Below are 22814 nucleotides of genomic sequence, written 5' to 3' on the forward strand. Positions count from 1 at the left end.
TATAACTATGCTAAATCAAATTACATAAATATATAAATCGCTGATTTGCAAGTCTGGAAAAATTAAAACAAATAGAACATAATTAGGTAGACAGTTTAAAAAATCTATGGTCTTAAGTATCCACATTTCAACAGACATATATCAAATATTCAAACACTTATTTCACATAAATACTTTGAATTTAGCAATGATTTTTTTTAATTAGATTCTCCTTGATATTTTACGTGTTTTGCAACAAAAATGTAAAAGATTTCAACTTTTGGTGCTTACGTCGTTCTTCCACTGAACACATAATTATATATACACACACACACACACTAGTAACGCTATCCAGCATTACCCAAAGCAAAAAGTGTAATACAACTTCTATTCCTCACTATTTCTTCTTTCCTCATTTTTCTCTTCCATTTTTTCTTCTTTGCCCAGCTCATCTTCTATCTCAGGGGTTCCCAACCTTTCAAATATGGTGACCCATTTTAGAACAACGTGAAAATGAGACCAAATCTTAAAATATCATTCATTTTTTTTTGTACAACAATCTACCCTATACTTCGATTATTGAATTATAGATTTTTTTTTTTCATGAAGTAATAGCATATTCCATAAATTCATGATTAATTTGAAATTTATTCATAAAAAATTCCACACCTGCTACAAAATTTAATTAATAGAAAATCAATTCAAACTTATTCAAACACAAATTTCTACAATTATGTAAAGTATGTCTATCAACTGATTTTAATGAGACAGCCGATATTGTATTTTTTTTTTTTTTTTAATTTTTTTCTTAGCTAGCAATTATGTACCAGGGTCCGTTACCGAAATGGCACACCTCAAATCATCTTCCACGGTGAATTGATTTCAGTACTTGTTTTTAAGGATGAAAAGCTGGGAGGATACTGCTTTGAGAGCATCAATAAATTCCTTATAGTGATTTCTGATATTACTGTGACATTTGATCACAAATTCTAGTAGCTGAAGTTTATCAATACATTTTTCACTGTGTTTTATAAAACTAGCCTGGGTACCCAGCATTGCCTGGGTGTTTAGAGGTGTAAAAAAAAAAAAAAAAAAAAAAGTGGTAGTAGGCAAGTAGGCTTGAACTCGTGACGTGAAGACGGAAAAGAAAGTGAAAGAAAACTTGATGTCTTACCGCTACACCATGACGCGACTGGAAGTGGAAAGCGTTCAAATTAAACGTAATCAATCAAAAAGATGACTTGCAGAAATGGCATTGCTTTTAAACCTCCCATGGAGGTCGTTTTTATGTGGGGGGGGGGCCAGCTCCCCACAAAAAGGGGGCACCCTGGCAATATCCGAATAAATAGCAATTGACGAAGGACCAATTTCAGAACAGATTGGTACCCGGGCGAATGCCAGGAGTTGGTGCCAGCGTTCGATTAGTTTCACTTTATTTATACAAAAACGACAAACAAACAGCAGAGACGACCGCACGGTGGGAATTTTTTTAAACTCGATCAAAAAATGAAAAGATAGACATGATGTCCGTTTGCGAATCTGAGATATTACGATCTAGGAAGTATGTAAAAAATTCTCCTGAAATCTAACTGACGCGAGAACCCCAACGCAAAAAGCCTTTCGTGCACATACACAAACGCATGTGCCCATTTTGCCTTTTATATATATAGATTCACATTCAGCTCAAAATCGATTGGCAACCCCATTTGGGGTCATGACTCACAGGTTGAGAATTACTGCTCTATCAGGACACATAAGCATAACTCAAGTCAGGGAAATAAAAATAAAAACTCAGTTACTTCCTTGTATATGATTAGATAAAAAGGTTCTTTGTTATTGTAGTATTGAATTTCAAGTGAAACCAATGGTAATTTGCTGAATTGTCATGTCACTGTAATGAACAGATCCAAAAATTATGAAAACGGATAAGGTAGAAAATTAATTATTAACGAAAATAGTTTTCAAAGACAATTAGCAAAAATTGAGTTTTGCAAAAAAAAAAAAAAAAAAAAAAGAAAAAGAAAGAGTTCGAATCGTAATAAAAGGGAGGCAAATCTTTTCTGAAAACTGAAAATTCTTTGGTAAATTTAGCAAAACTTCATTTTCGCTAATTGTCTTCAAAAAGTGTTTTCATTAATAATTAATTTTCTACCGTTTTTCGTAGATTTTGGATGCATAAAGGGAAGTAACTCTGAAATCTTTTCGAAATAACTAGATTATAAATATTAAATTTCGAGTGAAACCAATGGTATCTACTACGTTCTCATGTCACAGTGATAAACATATCCATGAATTAAAAAAAAAAAGAAACTATAAGGTAGAAAATTAATGATTAATGAAAACACATTCCAAAGTGAAAATTGAGTTTTACTAAATTGGCCTGAAATTTTAAAGGCTTTCAGAAAATAATTACCTCCCTTGTTACAATTAGAACTCTCTGGTTTCTATTTTTCCTTTTATTTTTTTCTTAGCAAAACTCAATTTTTGCTAATTGTCTTCGAAAACTATTTTCATTAATAAATAATTTTCTACGTATCATTTTATTGTAATTTTTGGATATATTCATTACTGTGACATGACAATCAAATAGGTATCACTGATTTTACTTGAAATTTAATATTTCGATTTTTGCTATTATAATGAAGCACCTAAGTTTGTGACTATGCTGCAAAAACCCAAAATTGAATTTTATTGCGAACTAGCGGCAGTACCCGGCATTGCCTGGGAGTGTGTAGGTGGTGTAGTAAGGACCCCTCCCCCGGGGGGAGGGTCATAGTAGGGGGGGGTGGTAAAACAACAGTAGGCAACCCAGATGGAGAGAGGTTTTATAATTAAAAAAAAAAAACAAAAGTGGTAATAGGCAGACAGGCTTGAACCAGTAACGCGAAGGAGAAAAATAGGTTAAAAAAATATGTGACGTTTTAGCTGATGTCTTCATGCTGCGACCGGAAGTCATGAGCATTGAAATTAAGCATAGTCAATCCAACTGAGATGATGACTTTGAGAAAATGTCAACGAAAAAACAGTTGAGGGTGAAGGAATTAATGTTTTTGCCCAATTTTTCGATGTTTGTCGTCCAAAACATTGAGCTTGAAAATGATACCAATCTGGTCAGGATCCGTCGCGTGCATCAAAAGTTTTTGACAGACATACAAACACACACACATTTTACATATTAAATTATTCATAGTAAGCGATTTATTTTATAATATTGATCTTTATCACCTTAACGAGTGTAATATTAAAAAAGTATGACTCATCAATATGGTGGGCTTAATTATAGGATTTTAAATTATATATATCTTTTTTCTTTTTTTTTTTTTTTTACATAGGCATCACCACATTATCAAGGCCAAGAGGCCACTCAAGGATAAGGGTTAAAGAGTGTACAGTAGAAATTGGACATTATAGTAATCTATATATATAAAAGCGAAAATGTATGTGTGTATGTATGTACGCTTTTCCCCGATGTCCAGAAAAGCGCTTGCTCGGTTCACAACTTCTTAAAACTGTTTATATCATCTATAAATTGTAATATCTCAGAGTTATCCACGGAGCTCGCCTGTCTATTTAATTTTATTGACTTTCAAACGTTAATTATTCGACATTTCCCGCATCGGTATGCGTTACATTCGGTTTTCAGTATAAAAAAAAGCGAAACTCGACTCTAATCACAGGCCGCAAACCAGTTGTCTCAAGAGAGCTAAGTAACGTTTGTTGACTTCGTCATATCAGACTGTAGCTTTCATTTTCCTCCTAATAAACAGGGAGTGGGTTTTTAAAAACAAACAAACCGATTTATTCACCTCATTCAAAACTGTCCCGCACAAAATCGTAACTGCTGAATACCTATCACCGTCACGTCAGTCAAAAACGCGTACCTGTTTTTTTTTAACACTTTACTATTTTCCAACTACGTGTCGTCAACGCTTCGTTTTTTTTTTCACATTTTTTTCACATACCCCGGAAAAACACCCGGGCAACGCCGGGTACCCCTCGCTAGTATATATATAAAAGGCAAAATATGTGTTAGTGTGTGTGTGCATTTTTTCTGTATGTCCGGCAAAGGCTTTTTTCGAGGTGCTTCTCAGGTTGGTCGCTCATTCTTTTTATATGCTACCGAGATGATAATATCTAAGATTTACGAAACAACGTCGTAAATATCTTTTAATTCAGCGACTTTTATCTTACAAAATTTGTGCTGTGAATTCGTTTTCTCTGATACTTTTCTCATGCTATGGCATGATATTTAACCTAGAAAACCATCTGGGTTTTTAAACGCTTATTTTCGACTCTTCTAAAGTCCCTGCCTTTGTGGCGTCATGCTATGTAATCAGACTATTAACCTCAAGGCTTTGTGTTCGAGCCTACCTCTCTCCCAAAACTTTTTTTTACTGTTTTTTTTTTTTTTTTATATTTAAACAGGGTTTTGTTTTGATCTACCCCCACCCCAACACACACACCTACAAACACCGGGCAACGCTAGGTACCCCCACTAGTCTATATATATAAAAGGAAAAATGTGTGTGCACGTTTTTTGTATGTCCAGCTTTCGGGGGGGGGGTCTCCGTGGGTTTACTATTTCTTGCAACATTTTATATACCGTCTAGATCATAATATCTAGGATTTGCGATTTGTCGTGTCTAGATTTATTTACATCGACTTTTACAAAATTCTTGCTATTTCAGCTCCCCTCGTGTGTGTTTGGCTTTTTCGTATAAAAGCAAAACTAATCTAAAGCGAAGGCAGTGTTCCTGGCTTTCGTGCTGGGAATATCCAGAAAGCAATATAAAGCTTTGATTAATGCGGGGGAAACCCTTATATCAGACAATTGCTATTCAATTTGGGCAATCCCCTTTTTATGGAGAATTGCCCCCCCCAACATCTTGGGGAAACAAAACCAGCCAAAGTTGGGTAAACAAACCCCAAAAACCTACCTCGCAGTAAAAGTTAACTGACCTCATTAAATTCACGCACCTGTCAACTGTTACTCTCCCTTGCTGGCCAAGTGAGTAAGTGTCAGATTTTGTTCACACTTTATTTTCCCCCTTCGCCTCAAGGCTTCTGGTTTGATCCTACCTACCTACCAAAACTTTTTTTTTTGTTCTTTTTTCCGATTTTATAAAGAAGTATAACATCGTTTTTTTTTTTGTTTTTTTTTTTAATTTTATCATATTTGTTTTGATCTACCCCCAACACACACACACCTCCAAACACCCGGGCAACACTGCTAATCTATTATATAAAGGGGACCTGTCTGTCTGTGTGTGCGTGTGTGTGTTTGTATGTCCGCTAAAAACTTTTGCTATCTGCATCTTACCGAGTTGAAACTGGTACCATCTGAAGGAGCAATGCCCTGGATGCATATGTGAAAATTAGAAAAAGAAGATTCATTCTGTGGCGGTCAACTGGACCACTTTTTAGAAGGAGGATCCGTTTTCGCGTCACTGGCCGAATGGATTAGAAGGTTGTCTCATAATAATTAGTTTTGAGGTTTGCACACTAGTCTTTCATAAAAAGAAAAACAATGAAAATTATGCTTTATTATCAAAATGTATTTTTGTCTGTTTTTATTTATTCATTTTTTACATGATCCAAATTTGAGGATTTTTTTTTTATTTTACTATTCAAAAAATCTAGCTTGACCTCTGCTGTATCATGAATAGGGCTGTGACAACAGCATATTATTTTCCTTGTTTTGATCTTATATGTTTTTATGTAGAATGATGTGGTTCTCGGTTGATTAATTGTGTCTAACTGTGTCGGATATATACTCGAGAGTCAAAACAATGAAAAGAATATACCGTTGTCACAGCCTTAATTATGAATCATATTATAAAGATTCAATATGTTAAGATTTTTTTTCTCTTTTTCATGCTAGACTAGGCATAATGCCACTAGGAAGATAAGAGGCTACTATTTGGGATCATGTCTAACAGAAAAATGTGGGGAGTTAAGCAGCAAGATTCCTGTTCCCATTATATTTAAGCTTCTGCAGGTTAGTAAAGTTAGAGAAGCAGGAAACAGGGAGGAAATTCCAGTCTAGCATTCCAAAGAGTAGAAACTATTAGTGTAGGAAGCTTTCCAGCATCCAGGAACTTCAACAGCTAAGGGGTGAGATTTTGCTGCTTGTTGGGAGTATATACATTGAGGGGGCACAAGTGCTACAAGTTCATCAGAGCACATTCCATTAAAAAATGCTTGTAAAACATGCACAGGGATGCAACATTGCGGTAATGGGACAGAGGTTGGAGTTTGGCTGATGATCCTATTTGACTGGAGTTTCATTTTTAAACCTATTTAAGAGGAAAAGACTAGTGGCAGATGAACCAGTTCAGATGTGGCAACAATACTCCATGCATGAGAGAATAGTGACTCTGTAGAGATACAGGATACTCTCTGTTATGAACAATCACAGTTGTATTTCTGTGTCTATTTGTGTACATTTTATTTTTAGAGGTACTAGCAGTTCAACCCAGCTTTGCTCGGGCCCTATGTACTATTCATAATGTTGCATCCCTGTGCCTGTTTTACAAGCATTCATATGTATGTATGTATATATATATATATATATATATATATATATATATATATATATATATATATATATATATATATTAAAAGTTTGGCTCATGTCCAGGTAACCTACATTTAAAATTTCAAGTGTTTAGGCACAAAATTGGCAGAGGAGTTTGGTAGAGTTTGCAAAAATCAACTCTTTCAACTTTGTCCTCTTGGCAGCCAAATTTTCGCCCCAAAACTGATTAAAAAGCTTGCTGCATGCCTGAATACCATTTATGCAAAATTTAAAATGTTTAGACCAAAAATTGGCTTACTAGTTTGCTAGAGACCGCAAAAGATCAAATCTTTAGAACTTTGACCCCTTGGTAACCAAATTTTCAGCCAAAAACCGATTAAAAAGCTTGCCCTATGTCTGAATACACAATATGTAAAATTTCAAAATGTTTAAACCAAAAATTGGCTTAGTAATTTGGTAGAGACTGCAGAAGGAAAAATTTTTTAACTTTGGCCCCAATTTTGACCCCTTAACATTTATCATTTGGGGCTCAAATCAAATCAAAAAGTTTGATCCATGTCCAAGTAATCTACATCTAAAATTTCAAGTGTTTAGTCCCAAAATTGGTGGAGGAGTTTGGTAGAGTTTTCAAAGGTCAAATCATTGAACTTTGACCCCTTTGACAGCCAAATTTCTGGCTGAAAACTGATTTAAAAGATTTTCCCAAATCTCAATACTCCTTATGTCAAATCTCGAGTCTGAAAATTGACAGAGTAGTTTGGTAGGGAAATGTACGCACACACACAGAGATAATTTCACTTTTATAGATATATAGATATTATTTTACCCAATTTTAAGGCTGGTTTGATTTGACAACTATTGCTTCGATTATTATTGGTTTTATTTTATCATAAGATGACATTTTTAAGGATTTTTCACTTGTTCAAACCTGCATTTTTAGTTATGCACAGTGAAATTTGGCTTCTGGATCACGAATAGCAAACACAGATGACAAATTTTCTACTTTCCAACAAACTTTGAACAATCATAACTGCAAAGATCTATGTACTAAGATTAAAATTTTCGGTTCTTGTCCAGAATCCCCCTATATCAAAAAACAAAAATAAAGAAAACTCCATGATGAACGTATCTGACAAAAATAAAACATCATATTCCAAAAACCATGTAAATCAATCAAGTAGCTTTATTTTTAAATCAGAAAATCAAATTTTATGAGTATCCGAGAAGTGTCTCGTCTGCCATTTCAAGAAAAAAAAAATTACAAGAAACGAGAAATAACTGAACAATAATTGATAGTTAGTAGATTTACATTGTGGTATCTATGAATTTCCATTAATCATTTAAAAATGATTTTCTCTAAAACTGATATGTAATCTATCCCGGGTAACGCCGGCATGTTGAAAATAGCTGACGTATGTTAAATTCTGTAGTCATGTCACTAATAAAGGTGCAGGAGGTAAACGTTTTAACTGGCCTGATGTTATCCGACTGATAGTCAGGGACTCAAACCTTGCATTAACTACTAAGGAGACCATCCTATCAATAGGTGCAAAGTACTGGGGCTGCTGTATTGCCATTTAGTGGATGGATTCTAGACCACAGTAGCTTCTGATGTTGCTTCTTGATGCCATATTAGTGGATAATTGTTACAGCTTTACCATATCATGGTCTGCAAAAAAATATTTGCTTTTCTCTTTTGCTTTCCCTCTCTACCCTTGCTCTAACCAAGTCTGTTGACCTGCTCCACAAATCCCAAAACTCCATCAAGAAAAATCTCCAGAAAGAATACATGATTAAACCCAGAACTCCAACTATCATGTCTCCTTCTCCAACCTTCCAGAGGTTGAAATACAATTACAGAAGACCAAACTAGACCTATCATTCCTAAGTGAAACTGGCATTGGACCGACTACTTCCATAGATGAGTTCGTGATTAAAGGATATTCTAACTTAACATCCAAATCTGACCCCTAACATCGACATGTGCATGGAATATGTGCCTACATTAGAGATGGCTTTCTACATGGTGAAAACATCTCCAGAGAAAACCCTAAATTGCCCTATATGTGTTCTGGGTTGCACTTGCTCACACCAATGTATTTATATTTGCCCTCTATTGCCCCCACAGTTACTATCTTTAAGAGCATATCTAAGAAAATTGACAACATTCTGTTTGCTCATCTTTCGGCTAACATTCATGTCTGTGGAGACTTCAATGTTCACAATGTGGATTGGTTAACCCACTCAAACAAGACAGATGATGAGGGGAGGTTCTGTTAAAATTTCTTTATTGCTTATGGCCTAACTCAAATTGTTCACGAACCCACCTCTGTGCTCAACACTGACGGTCAGCAAGCAAGTCTCCAACACCTTTTTCTCACAACTTGCCCTGAGCGATGTTCATACTCCGTTCTGTCTCTGGGAATCTTCCGACCACTCGGTTGTCTCAGTTTAGATAAAAATGAAATGTAGTTAAGTCCTCTGACATGCTTCTCCATCGTACACTATATTGATACTCTATGGCTGACTGGGATAGCTTCTGTACATTTATATCAGATCAATCTCTGCGTTCCATGTTTTCTATAGTATCATATTTGACAGAATGGTTAATTGTAGGTATAGATCGCTTCAAACCCTCCAAAAAAATTCCAGCAAAAACCTAACAGCCAGCAGTGGTTCTCTCCAGAATGTGCTGCCGTCATTGCGCACAGAAATCACTTTTTCCATTGCTTCTAACGTAATAAATGTACTGAGACTAAAACTGCCTTTAGGACTGCCAGCAACCACTGTAAAAGAGTAATAAAGAATAAAAGAGAGTTGTATGCTCAGTCCGTCAAGTCTCAAGTAGCTGACCAGCGGCTTGGTTCCCACTAGTTTTGGCCAATAACAGAGTCCTGAATAGAAACGTGCTCTATCCAAACCATCATCAATGGACTGGAGGTAATCTTATCAGCATTGGACAAAGCCAAACTTTTTGCCAAGAACTTTGCAGCTAATTCTACCCTATGTGATCAGGGCCGTCAACCCTTCGTATTTCTTCATGTGTCTGAGAACACACTATGCGACATATAAATATTGGCGCGTGATGTCGCCAAGCTAATCAAGAACCTCGATTCCAAAAGCAATTGGCCTTGACAGAATTCTAATTATAGTACTGAAAAAGCTTCAACTAAGACTAGCTTCCATACTTACAAAGCTGTTTAAGCGTTGTCTTAAGGAGAATTGCTACCCAACACGCTGGCAAACCTCATCAGTATGCCCTGTATTTAAGAATTCAGGTAATCGGTAATCTCCCTCTCAGTACAGACCAATAAGTCTCCTGTGCATCATAAGCTTAAATAAAAAAGTAGTCAACCACCTCAGAAAAAATAACCTTCTCAGTGAAATGCAATATAGTTTCTGTTCTGCTAGATCTACAGCAGATGTGCTAACAATTACACCTCATAGGATTAGCAAATCTTTTGACAGAGGCTTTCTTTCTACGATAATTGCTCTTGATATATTATTAAAGGCCTTTGATAGGGTATGGCATAAAGGTCTACTTCACAAGATCTCCAGCAACGGTACAATTGGAAATATCTGTTCAATTATTAAATCATTTCTCTCTAATAGGTTCATAAGAAAAGTGGTTGATGGGCAGAAATCAGAAACTCACAGTATTAATGCTGGAATCTCTCAGAGGGTCCATCCAGGGCCCAACTCTTTTCCTGATCTACATCAATGATCTCCTAAATCACATCCTAAGATCATTCGTAGACATTTTTGCTGACAACACTACCATCTACGGCAACACTTCAGAGACTGTAAACGACCAAGTTCTCACTGTCCTCTGATCTTGAGCATGTGGTGCAATGGGGAAAAAAACAAAAATAAAAAAATCTGTATGATGTACATACCTGCAATAAAACAAAAATATCATATAACATTTCTGAATTTTGAGATGATGACTGGTTATTCGTATTATTTGAGTTCATCAGACTACTGTTCTCATCTTGAGTGTGATTTTCAGAACATTTCGTTCGGAGGTTACATTGACTGAAACATTGTAAAAATCACACTAAAGATGAGAACAGTAGTCCGATGAATCCAAAAAATATAAAAATGATTTGATCAATTTACATGATTTTTGAAATGTGATATTTTCACTTCATCACGGCTACATCAATTTTATTTTTATTTTTTAATATAGGTGTTAATTCTCGACAATAACCGCCCCCCCCCCCTCCAAAAAATGTTAAGATGTATAAATCAGTTTTACTTGACTATATACTGAATTATCTCCCTTTGCCCACAAATGAATAACTATTTATTTCTCTGAATAAAATTCCTATCAGAACTAATTTTATTTTTGAATAAATGCTTTTAATAAGTTCTTCAAATTTATAAGATTCAGTTGTTGTCCAGAAGTTCCCCTATATTAAAAAAAAAAAAAAAAGAAAGAAAAATTTGTATGATGTACATACTCGTAACAAAACAAAAATATCACATTCCAAAAATTACATAAAGTTATTTTTTTAAATGATTAATGAGAATTTGTATGCATTACAACATAAACCCCGCAAGTTTGAATTATGTTGAGTTATCTCCCTTGAATTTTTGAGATTGTTTTCAAAATGTTGGATTAAACAGTCACTCTTTTGTTACTCATAAAATTTGGCATTCTTATTCAAAAATAAAACTACATGACCAATTTATGTGATTTTTGAAATATGAGATCTTCATTTTGTTACAGGTATATACAGAGATTTTTTTTTCCTCATTTTTGTTTTTGTAATATGGAGGAAATTCTAATAAAGAATCACAGATTCTGGTTCAGATTATAGTAATGCCTAGGAATTACCAAAGCCAGAATAGTTGGGAAACAGAAGAAAATAGGTTCAAAGGATTGCTTCCAGAAGTGGCATGCATAAGGATTTAATTTGTTCCTGCCATAAAATATGTTAACTTATGGATATGGCACTTGACAGGGTTTAGCTTGCTCATGACTCAAGATATGAGTGGTTAGACGGCACCGAAACTTGAAAACCTTGCCGCAGATAGTACACATGTGTTCTTTATTCTTTAGTTTAGAACAGACATGACGCTCAAGCTCTTCCAATGACTTAAAATTCCTCTCGCCACAGCGGGAACAGGCGACAATGATCTTCACTGAAGAGTTTCCATAAGGGAAAGGGCTCGGAGTTTGTTTGGGTAAGCTTTCACTGTTTGGAACATTTGCTGCAGCCATGGCTTGTTGTCCACTTGGACAAAGGTGAGACCTCTTTTGATGACCTTTCAAAGACGTTTTGTCAGCAAATCTTTTCTTGCAGACATTACACTGGAAAACTGGATTTGCTGTTGACTGAATCTTCTTTGTTAATGCTGGGGCTTTTTTAGTCTTTTCTTTATTCGCTGGTGTATTTTTTGCACTGTTGTTTGAAACAATGTTTTTGACGCGGGAGACAACCTGCTGACGTTGTGCTAAAGCGAGCGTGTTTCTTTTACCCAAATCAACGTAGATATTTTTTGCAGTAGATGGAATACAACGGTATATCCTGGACGCACTTAGAGGTGCATCGACTGCACTTGTTTTGGATGTGGTAATAGCTTTCAAAGACCTGTCATCTTGACTGCATCCACTGTCAGAGGTTTTGGATGATTTTACAGAATAAGAATGAAATGGAGTGAGATCAACATTCACTTCGTCCTTCTTCTCTTTCCCATTTGGCGGAGCATCAGTCAGAACGTGTGAACGAAGGTGGGTGGCTAATCTTGTCTTCAAATAAAACGCTTTAGAACAAAGAAAACAGGTGAAAGTCGGACCGGCCAGATGTCGTCGCCAATGCACAATGAGCGTCCTCCGTAGAGAAAATTCCTTATCGCACAGTCCACATTTAAATGGTCCATTCAACATGGTTTTGTGTATCTTTTTATGCTGCTGCAGCTGTGCCTTGAGTGCAAATTTCTGGCCACACGTATTGCAGTTATGTGGATAAATGCAACGCAGCAGGAACTTGTGTGTACGAAGAGTAGACTGTTGGGAGAAGACTAAGCCACAAAGCTGACACCGAGGGATTTCCCAGTTGTTATGAGCTTGCAAATGGCGTGTAAGGGTCCGCCTCGTAGAGAACGCTGCATTACAGAAAGTGCAAGCAAAAGGTCGAGAAATGAAATGAACTTGCCGATGAAGGGCCAAGGTACTGGCACGGTAGTATGCCCGATGGCAAACAGTACAAACATGGCGCCGAGTACTTTGTGGCCTACATGAGGACTTTCGAAGATGGAGGTCAAGGGTGAAAGCATCAGGAAAGGATTTCCGGCATTTCTTACAATGGAGTGGAACCTTACTAAAATGCACTGTCTGATGAGCGTAGAGATTGGATCGCTGTAGGTATGTTTTGTTACAGTCGGAACATTTGAAGTTTGTGGATTGGGAAGAGCTCATATTAGCAAGCTTAACAAGGTAGTGAAATAAGTCCAGGAAATGGTCTTGGTAACTGGAATAAAAGAAAGTTCAAAAGGTTATAAGTAACAAATAAAAAAACAAAAAACAAATAAAAAAAAAAAATTGAAATCTCATATTCTAGGGTTACCTGGAATTCACTAATAGCATATTTTTTAATTAATTTAGATTAAAAATAAAATTTACAAAATAGGCCAGAAACTAAGATGAAAATAATGGTGAAAGACAAACTTATACTGAAACAAATGATTATTAATGTAGAAATTAAAAAGAAAAAAAAAAAAAAATGCTTAATAGGAATTTCAATAACGTAAGGGAGATAATGCATATTTTAAACTGCAACGATTTATCTCCCTTTGATTTATTATTTAAAATTGCAGCCATCATAATAATCTTCTGAACAGGAAGATAAACTGTAGTATTACAAAAAAATAATTAAAAATTTTCATAAAACTCGATGATTATCAATTACCATGTTAAGAATAGTGTTGGATCGTATGACAGTTTCAGTTTCAGTATAGGTGTCATGTTTCAAGCATTTTTTTTACAATAGTTAAAACAAGAGAAACTTGTACCAATGTACATTTTATGAAGAGTTTTGCACAATTTACATTGGTACAATTTCTGCATATTTAAAAAAATAAACAAATAAAAACTTTTCACAGAAAAGACACATTTGGCATCATAAAACAAATTCTTCATTTCAAATATTTTTCACTGAAAATCAATAACAATTTTTTTCCTTCAGCAAAACTTTAAAGTAAAAAAAAATAATTTCTGCAAACTATTGACATTTTCTTATATATATATATATACTCGGGGTTTTTTATTCAAAAGTAATGGACTAATGAATTCAACAAGGTTTTTAGATAGTGCTCAATAAAAAGAGCTGATAATACTTGTTTATTGTTATATAAACATGGTCACATCCTGCTGCTACAAATAGCCACTTGTTTCAATCAAACAACAGATATCATCAGGCAGCGACTGTACTATTCAAAAGTTCAATGAATAATGGGTTTTTATTTTAGGTAGGAACTCTTTCAAAGTTGGAGTTAAAAAATTTAAAACACAGAACTTTAATTATAAGATGTAAAGAGGGAGGGGGCAATTTAAATAAAGTTAAAAGATTATAATGGAGAGAGAGTGATTAAGAAGAGAGAAAAAAGAAATAGAGAAAGAAAATAGAGAGAAAGAAATATACATATAATATGGAGAAGAAAAAGAGAAAAGATATAAATGGTTATTATAAAGAGAATAAGGACTAGAAGGGAAAAGAAAGAATGATGAGATATAGTTAAAGAGAGAAAGTAAGAATTAATAGGAAGGGAATCTTAAAGAAATTGCCAGTATATAGAAAAAGAAAAAGAAAAAAATCTGCGTGTCAACCAATTTATGAACAGTTATACAATTCAGTAATGAGACAACATTATTAAAAATACAGACAGAAAATACAATCTAAACGTTAGAAGTGACCATGTCAAAAAAGACAGCGAATGTATCCAACTGACATATTTATCACCTAACATACGTCCACGAGTAATATCAACGCAGTTCAAACATACGTCTACAATTAATTAAGCTCTTTATACTAAATGATATAAGTTTAAAGTTTTCGCGTTTTTATTAAATATATAAGTAAAAGAAAAAAATAATAATGATAAAACAATATTAAAATTATTATTAATAATAATAATAAAAATAATAATAATAGTAATAATAAAAATAATAATAATAATAATAATAATAATAATAATAAAAAACAGAATAAAATTAATATTTATTATCTTTTTAATATAACATATTTAGCCATAAGAGGGGATTTCTTTCTTTAAAATTGTTATTTGTCATTCCTATGTAATATTTTTTTTCAATAGGATTTTCCTGAGTAGAAATAGTTGCTTGGTACACTACAGAAGTAATTTGACAATTTCCTTTAAGAGGGCATTTTGATTTAATTCTACAGTTACAGCTTTCGGTAGCAATGGGTGTGCTATTTTTGTTTAATATTTTGTTATTATGTTTTTTAATTATTTTTTCAAGGTTTTCATTACAGCTATAACTAAGTTTTATTGTATTTTTATTGAAAATTTTATGTAGTATGTTACTAATAGGGAAGTGCTTTTCAATTAAGTTTAAGAATTTCATTCCTAGATTTGTTTTAAGTTTCAGATTAAAAGGGGGATTGTACCACAGGATTTTTCTCTTACGGTTTCTATTTGTATTTATGTTTGGGTGTGTTGGTTCTATGAACTCAATTTGCGTGTTTTTGTAACCACTATCCTTAAGGGCCCTGTTATAGAAATATTTATGTTTATTAAATGTTTCAAGATTGGAAGAATTGTCACTGATTCTTTTACTAATGGATTTGGGGATATGCCTAATGATAGATTTTGGGTGGTTTGATAGGGGGTGTACATAAATTGGGTTTGAGTTATCCTTCCTATATGGTTGGTAGATGCCTTTCTTTAAATCAAAGTTCACATCCAAAAAATTTACAGTTTTAACATCTGATATAATATCCACTTTTAATTGTGTGTGTATGCACTTTTAATTGTGTGTATGTCTATGTATATATATATATGTATTGTATTCTTTTTATATACATAAATATTAGTAAATTATTATTTATAATTTATTAGTCCTATTTAATTTATTTAATCCCCTCTTATGGCTAAATATGTTATATTAAAAAGATAATAAATATTAATTTTATTCTGTTTTATTATTATTATTATTACTATTATTTTTATTATTACTATTATTATTATTTTTATTATTATTATTAATAATAATTTTAATATTGTTTTATCATTATTATTTTTTCTTTTACTTATATATTTAATAAAAACGCGAAAACTTTAAACTTATATCATTTAGTATAAAGAGCTTAATTAATTGTAGACGTATGTTTGAACTGCGTTGATATTACTCGTGGACGTATGTTAGGTGATAAATATGTCAGTTGGATACATTCGCTGTCTTTTTTGACATGGTCACTTCTAACGTTTAGATTGTATTTTCTGTCTGTATTTTTAATAATGTTGTCTCATTACTGAATTGTATAACTGTTCATAAATTGGTTGACACGCAGATTTTTTTCTTTTTCTTTTTCTATATACTGGCAATTTCTTTAAGATTCCCTTCCTATTAATTCTTACTTTCTCTCTTTAACTATATCTCATCATTCTTTCTTTTCCCTTCTAGTCCTTATTCTCTTTATAATAACCATTTATATCTTTTCTCTTTTTCTTCTCCATATTATATGTATATTTTTTTCTCTCTATTTTCTTTCTCTATTTCTTTTTTCTCTCTTCTTAATCACTCTCTCTCTCTCCATTATAATCTTTTAACTTTATTTAAATTGCCCCCTCCCTCTTTACATCTTATAATTAAAGTTCTGTGTTTTAAGTTTTTTAACTCCAACTTTTAAAGAGTTCCTACCTAAAATAAAAATCCATTATTCATTGAACTTTTGAATAGTCAAGTCGCTGCCTGATGATATCTGTTGTTTGATTGAAACAAGTGGCTATTTGTAGCAGCAGGATGTGACCATGTTTATATAACAATAAACAAGTAATATATATATATATATAAGTGTTGGGACAATTAATCGGAATCAGGAATTGGTATCAGAATTGGAAAAATTGATGCTTATTTTCCGATGCCAAAACGATTCTTTTGTCTTTTTTATTTGATTTTGTTTTAAGTAAAAATCTTCCATTGCTGGTAAGAATGATAACATAAATGTTTATTGATTTTAAATTACCAGTGAAGCTACTGGCATTTGGTATAGAAATGTACACACAGACAATTTCACTTTTATATATATATATTTTTTTATATCAGTAAGAAAAATGGGTGCAACTATGCTATAACAGTGAAATTCTAAATTTTTCATATTGAATTTCAAAGCAAACCAATATTCTCTATTTAATTGTCATATTACAGTAATGAATATATCCAAAAATTATGAAAAACGATAGGGTAGAAAAATAAAATATTAACGAAAACATTTGATGAAAATTAGTGAAAATAAAATGTTTGGCTAAAATAACACTGAAGAGTTCCAAAAGGCAGTAAATAGCATGTAATTATTGCCAATTTTGTTAAAAATAAACCATGTGTTAACAATCATAAATTAGTTTTAGCATAACCGAGTTATTTCCCTTGTTATTATGTCATGTCTTCTATAATATGGCAATGATTTTTTAAGATAAAGATTGAAAACTCATGGTTTTTAATAATGCAGCAATATTTAAGCACTTCTGACATAGCAATTAAGTAGATATTCTTGCTTTTAGTTTTAGTTCAGTAGATACCATTGTTTCTTTTTTTAATTAATTTTTTGTTTTCTAAATTTCTATTATAACGTAGTTGCACCGAAAAATGCAAAAGGTGACATGCAATTTCATATATATATATGTATATGTTTGTGTGTGTATACAATTATTATTTGTACTCATTAGGAGTTCTCACACAGGTCATCATCAGAAATTACTCCTCACTAACAAACAATGGTGTTCCCTGGAGTCTGGGTGACAACAAGTCTTCCCACATTTATAGTACTCTCGACTTCTTTTGAAAATGATATTGCATTATCGCAACAGCTGCTTACCATACATTTCTTGCTGGCAATGATCATTAGTCTTCACTGAAATTTCAGTGGCAACAAGCTTTCCCAAGGTCCCAGCACTGTTCACACTCATCCAGTGGAGCTCTGGTTAGTGCTTTCTCATTTCGGTCTTTCCATCCTCCTTGACTCTTCACAACTATTTGGTGTAGTGCCAGTCTAGTTTGACATCACCATTTTGAGGGTGGGAGAATGCTTAACATTATTATTAATCAGAAACCACTTTTATAGGGCAGCCATCATGAAGCAAAATGGTAAGCAGAAAACGGAAGTAAACAAACACATGTAGAACTTGAGGATAACCTAATGGCTATAGTGCTTATGAATAATGGTTATACTGTTATGAATGCCCTGGAAAAGTCCCTTCTGATTAACGTTTACGAGTTTAAAAATATTCTATTCTGAAAACCAGCCAATTTAGTTGCTTAAAACTTTCCCCTCCCTCTTTATTAAGACGTAGGCATAACACCGTTAGCAATAGACAAAGACTGCTTAACTAATTAGGGAATGCATAAAACTTAATCACGATAGACAATATAGAACTCCGAAGGTACATCTGAGCAAACACCTGTGTGATTATGCTGTGGGTCTAATGTAAATGTATATTGTCGCAGGTTTGGTCCGTTCAGCTGCAGCACAGGCACAGGACGATATTTATGTATTGCGGGAGAGGGCAAGAACCATAGGGTCCACCAACCGAATGTGAAGAATTGTGAAAAAAACCGAAAGCATGATTCCGTGACGTCAGACTTGTGTTAACTATATGAACTATGGAAAAGCAGAAGCAACTTAATGATTTTTTAAAACCTTTTCTTATCTTCTTCAAACTTAATAATTAATCTTTGTTATAATTTTGTTAGGTTTTAAGATTTACACAGTTTAACGATTAATAATATTATAAACATTTGTATATTAAATATGAAATACGGTTTCACGAGTGTTCATTTAGTTACTTGCTTCCATACTTTTGTTTGGCAAAAAGAGACAAATTAGATATCATGGGGGGGGGGGGTCAGAAAATGTTTAATTTTTGTGCAATAATATTTTTAATCGGTTTTAATCTGGCGATAAAATAGCTGACAAGAGTAATGTTTATATTAAAATTTAAGGTACTAGTGCACTTATTGATCCGTGCTGAAATAATAACGTTATTATTTAAAAAGCCATTCTTAACATGGGAGGGAAGGGTGTTTTGTAACTATTCGATACTTTAACCTTACAATTCAATAAAAAAAACATATCATAATATTTTAATTAAACTTGGAAATACGATTTAAAAAATAGCGCGGAAGTGCACTACTAGCACCAAATTTAATATTTAAAAATAATTTAAACAATTAAAAATCTATGTTATAAGGGAACATCTTAAAATAATGGAATTTTAACCGTTTTAATCTTTTAAAAATTTAGTAATTTTTACGAAGTTTCTTTTTTTTTGGCAATTCAACTGATAATAGTATATATTAATTAGAAAAAAAACAAACGTTATTTTAAAAGAAAACAATATAAAATTTATGTCAATTTTTTAATTGCAACTTCAAGGCAAGTTTTTGTTCAATGCGTGTATTTAAATTTTTTAAAAATAATAATTTTTTTACGTATTTGAACTCTTCAAGACATTAAAAAAATGAAAATATCGTATGTATCCGTTATGGAACGAAGTTCTCCAAAAAAAAAAAATTTAATTAATTTCATCAAGTAGTTTATTTTTTTTACAGCTAAAAAACAATTTGTTATGATACCGAGCAACATGTTGGATTTTTAGGAAAAAAAAGCTAGTATTAAAGATGGGAAGGGGTGTCAGTCGGTTTAACTGGAGTTATCTCCCGTTGGCATTTCTAAAATTCAAACAAATTTTTTTTTTAATTCAAGATGGCCACCTTCAACGCGCTCTCATAAAAACGTGTTTTTCCGCTGTAAAAAAAAAAAAAACTACTTGATGAAATTAAGTTAAAAATTTTTTTCGAAGAAATTCGTTCTATACGGATACATACAATTTAAACTTTTTTCGGTATTTTCATTTTTTAATATCTTAACTAAACTGTACAAGTAGCGAATTTTCGATAGATTTAAATATATTTTGTTCAAATTTCGAAGGAATAAATAGGGGGGGGGCACACACTAACCCCCACCCCCCCAAAAAAACCCTCATATATTTTTTACGGAAATTGTATTTTATATGTAATTTCATTCTAAAATGGATAAGTATCGAAAGTAGTTTCACCACGTTCGGAAATCTTACTATACGGTAACGTTATTTTAAAGCGTCAATTATGTAAACAAGATTTTCGTCTCGCAATTTCATTATTTTCGTACGATGAAAACAATTTTTTAAATTATTAGTAGTTTATTTTGCCCTTCTTTTAAAGTGTACAAAAGTTATACTGATAATATTAACTTATAATAAAGTTATATCGTGTTACTGTTACATATAGGGGGGGGGTAATTCTGTGGTGAATTTTGGAGGTGCCTAAAGAACCATGAAATAATCCGTGGACAATGGATGCAATTGTCATATTCCAGCGAGTAGACATCAGAGATCATATACTCCAGAGTGAACAGGGTCGCGCCAGAGAATATGTAGTATATATCTCATGGCACGACGCTGTAGACGTTCAAGACAATCAGAGATCACCCTGCAAACTCCAGGAAACACTAGGGACATGTATTCCAAGTGGGGACGAATCATTGCCTTGTAAAGCCTAGTCAGCAAATGCCATTCAGGAGGGATTTGGTAGCTCAGGATACGCAGCATCGCAGCACAGCAGCACGCAGCAGTGCGTCGCAGCACAGAGCACGTATTGCTCTTTATTATGACAAGTAGTAGTCAAATCTGAAGTTGATAAATATTATTACTCCCAGACAGCTATGACATTTCGAGAAAAGCACAAACTGATAAACATTAATCAGAAGGGGTTTTTCCAGGGCATTCATCGTGAAGCAGAACGGTCAACAGAGAACGAAAGTAAACAAAGACATTCGGAACATATTTCGGTATACCCATATTTCATGCATGGACATAACATTTATAAGGAGATATATTTTAAATTTTTGTATCAATTTTCAGTATTTCAATACGTCTGAAAATACATAAATGGCAATTCCTATAATATAAGAAATCTACATTATTAAAAGAAATAAAATAAAAATGGGTGTAATATAAATTGTAGAAAGATTTGTCTTTTTAAAAATGGCCGTAAAAGATAAAAAAAAAAAAAAAGAGGTAAATGAAATCCTAACGAACATTTAAAAAAAAATGGATTAAAATTTAACAAAGCAAGAAAGTAGTACAAAGTTTTAGTTAAAAATAGAATTTGAAAAGAAAGAAAATGTATTTCTTTACCGTTTTTTGTTTTGTTGTAGCTTAAAAGATAAACAACGTAAACTGACATTTGATGAAGACTAAAAACATTTCTTTCAAAACCGGTGTAAATGACATAAATTCCCATACATAAAAAATAACCGGTGTTAATTTTAAACAATTTAGCGGCTCATGAGTAAAAGAAAACAAAAAAAAAAAAACCTTCGCGGTTAAAATGAAGAAAAGTTTTTCAAAATTTTGATCGGGGCCTCTCAAAACAGTATGGATGACCAGAAGTATTATAATGTCCTGGTTGGATGTACAGTGTTATATAACCTTTTACAAACATTGTAAAGAATATATTTTTTATTTTAAAAATAATTTATTGGTGCTTGTAAAGATAGAGCTGACAGATCGATTTTTTTTTTTTAAATATGTCGTCTTCAGCCAAAACAACTGTATTTACTTACTTATTTACTTACTTACTTACTTACTTACTTATCATGTCGAAAATAGTAATATATCCAAAAATTACGAAAATCCATATTGTGTTTTTAGTAAAAAGAAAAAAAAGTATATCCTCTCTCGGCTAAAACAAAAAGTCGGCCATTACAGTGGAGAAAAGGGAGATAAGTACGCCCCCTGTATTCGCAATCTTCAAGAGAAAATGCAATTTTCCCCCAATATTCCGTAAAAATTATTTTGAAATATAAATAATTTTCTACTCAGTAAATTTTCGTAATTTTTAGATATATTATTATTTTCGACATGATAATTATGTAAGTACTGTTGTTTTTGCTTAAAGTCACATATTTTAAAAAATCGATCTCTCGCTCGAGTGCTCTCGACTGCTCGACTCTATTTTAACAAGTATGGTTTAAAAATTAAAAAAAAAAAAAAATATCATTTCAAAGTGAGAAATTAACCAAAAATGAACACCTTCGAATAAAGACTACTTTTTTTTTTGTAAAAGTTAAAAAAAAAAAAAAAGAAGGTAACTTGTTTAGTTTAATCAATATTAAAAAGAAAAAATGAAAATATTGAAAAAAAAAAAATTATAATGTACGTAACCGTTATGGAATTAAGTTCTCATAAAAAATTTCACTTAATTTGATCAAGTATTTTTTTTTTTTTTTTTTTTGCAGAGTAAAATCAAATGTTAATGAGATCGATTGTTTTTTTAATTTTTTTTATTACATTTTCACCTCAAACAAGGCAAATTGCCACTTTGGTGTAGGGGGCTACTATCAGGGGCAACAACTACTGGGGTACTATGTAGGGATTTGGGTAGCAAGATGTCAGTTCACGTTACACTTGAACTTCTGCACGTCAGTACTGTTGGGGAAGCAGGGACCTGGAATGGAATTCCAAAGTCTAGCGGTTCTGGGGAAGAAACTATTAGAGTAGAAAGATCTTTTACATCTACAGTGTGGGGGTGGGATTTAACAGCCTGTCGAGTTTGTCGAGGGTGCTTACGTCGTGGGGACACAAGTGATTGCAGTTCGTCAGAGCATTCACCACTAAAATACTTGTAGAACAGCCAGAGGGATGCAACATTTCGTCGATGGGACAGAGGCTGAAGCTTAGATGCCAGTTCAGGGCCTATCAGGTTTGCAACTCTCTTTTGAACCTTGTCAAGGAGCGAGAGACTAGTAGCAGATGCACCAGCCCAAATGTGACAGCAATACTCCATGCATGGGCGAATGGTGGCCTTATAGAGGTACAGGATACTTTCAGGTGTTAGTAGTTGTCTAGCACGGTAGAGAGAGCCTACCTTTCTTGCAGCGGCCCTGGCAATGCCTTCAATGCAATTGTTCCAAATCATGTTTCCTGTGAACGTTAGGCCAAGGAGTTTGAAAGATGTACTCTCAGATAAAGAGTCGTTGGCCATTGCTATAGGTGGTAGAGAGGGTTTCTTGTA

At 33.2% G+C, this 22814-nt stretch overlaps 1 protein-coding gene across 1 annotated transcript; it reads right to left on the reverse strand.

Annotated features, from left to right (window-relative positions):
* Positions 1–11207: 11207 nt before the first annotated feature.
* Positions 11208–21145, reverse strand: LOC145242555 (uncharacterized). The gene is made up of 2 exons (XM_080105640.1): positions 20936–21145; positions 11208–12993 (listed from the first exon to the last, which is right to left on the reverse strand). Exon 2 carries the CDS (start codon positions 12939–12941, stop codon positions 11463–11465), a length of 1479 nt encoding a protein of 492 aa, XP_079961766.1. The 5' UTR covers positions 12942–12993; positions 20936–21145; the 3' UTR covers positions 11208–11462.
* Between the last annotated feature and the right edge of the window lie 1669 nt (positions 21146–22814).

The sequence above is a fragment of the Euprymna scolopes genome, chromosome 21, assembly GCF_053919585.1.
Source record: "Euprymna scolopes isolate OS-2025 chromosome 21, ASM5391958v1, whole genome shotgun sequence".
NCBI lineage: Eukaryota > Metazoa > Mollusca > Cephalopoda > Sepiida > Sepiolidae > Euprymna > Euprymna scolopes.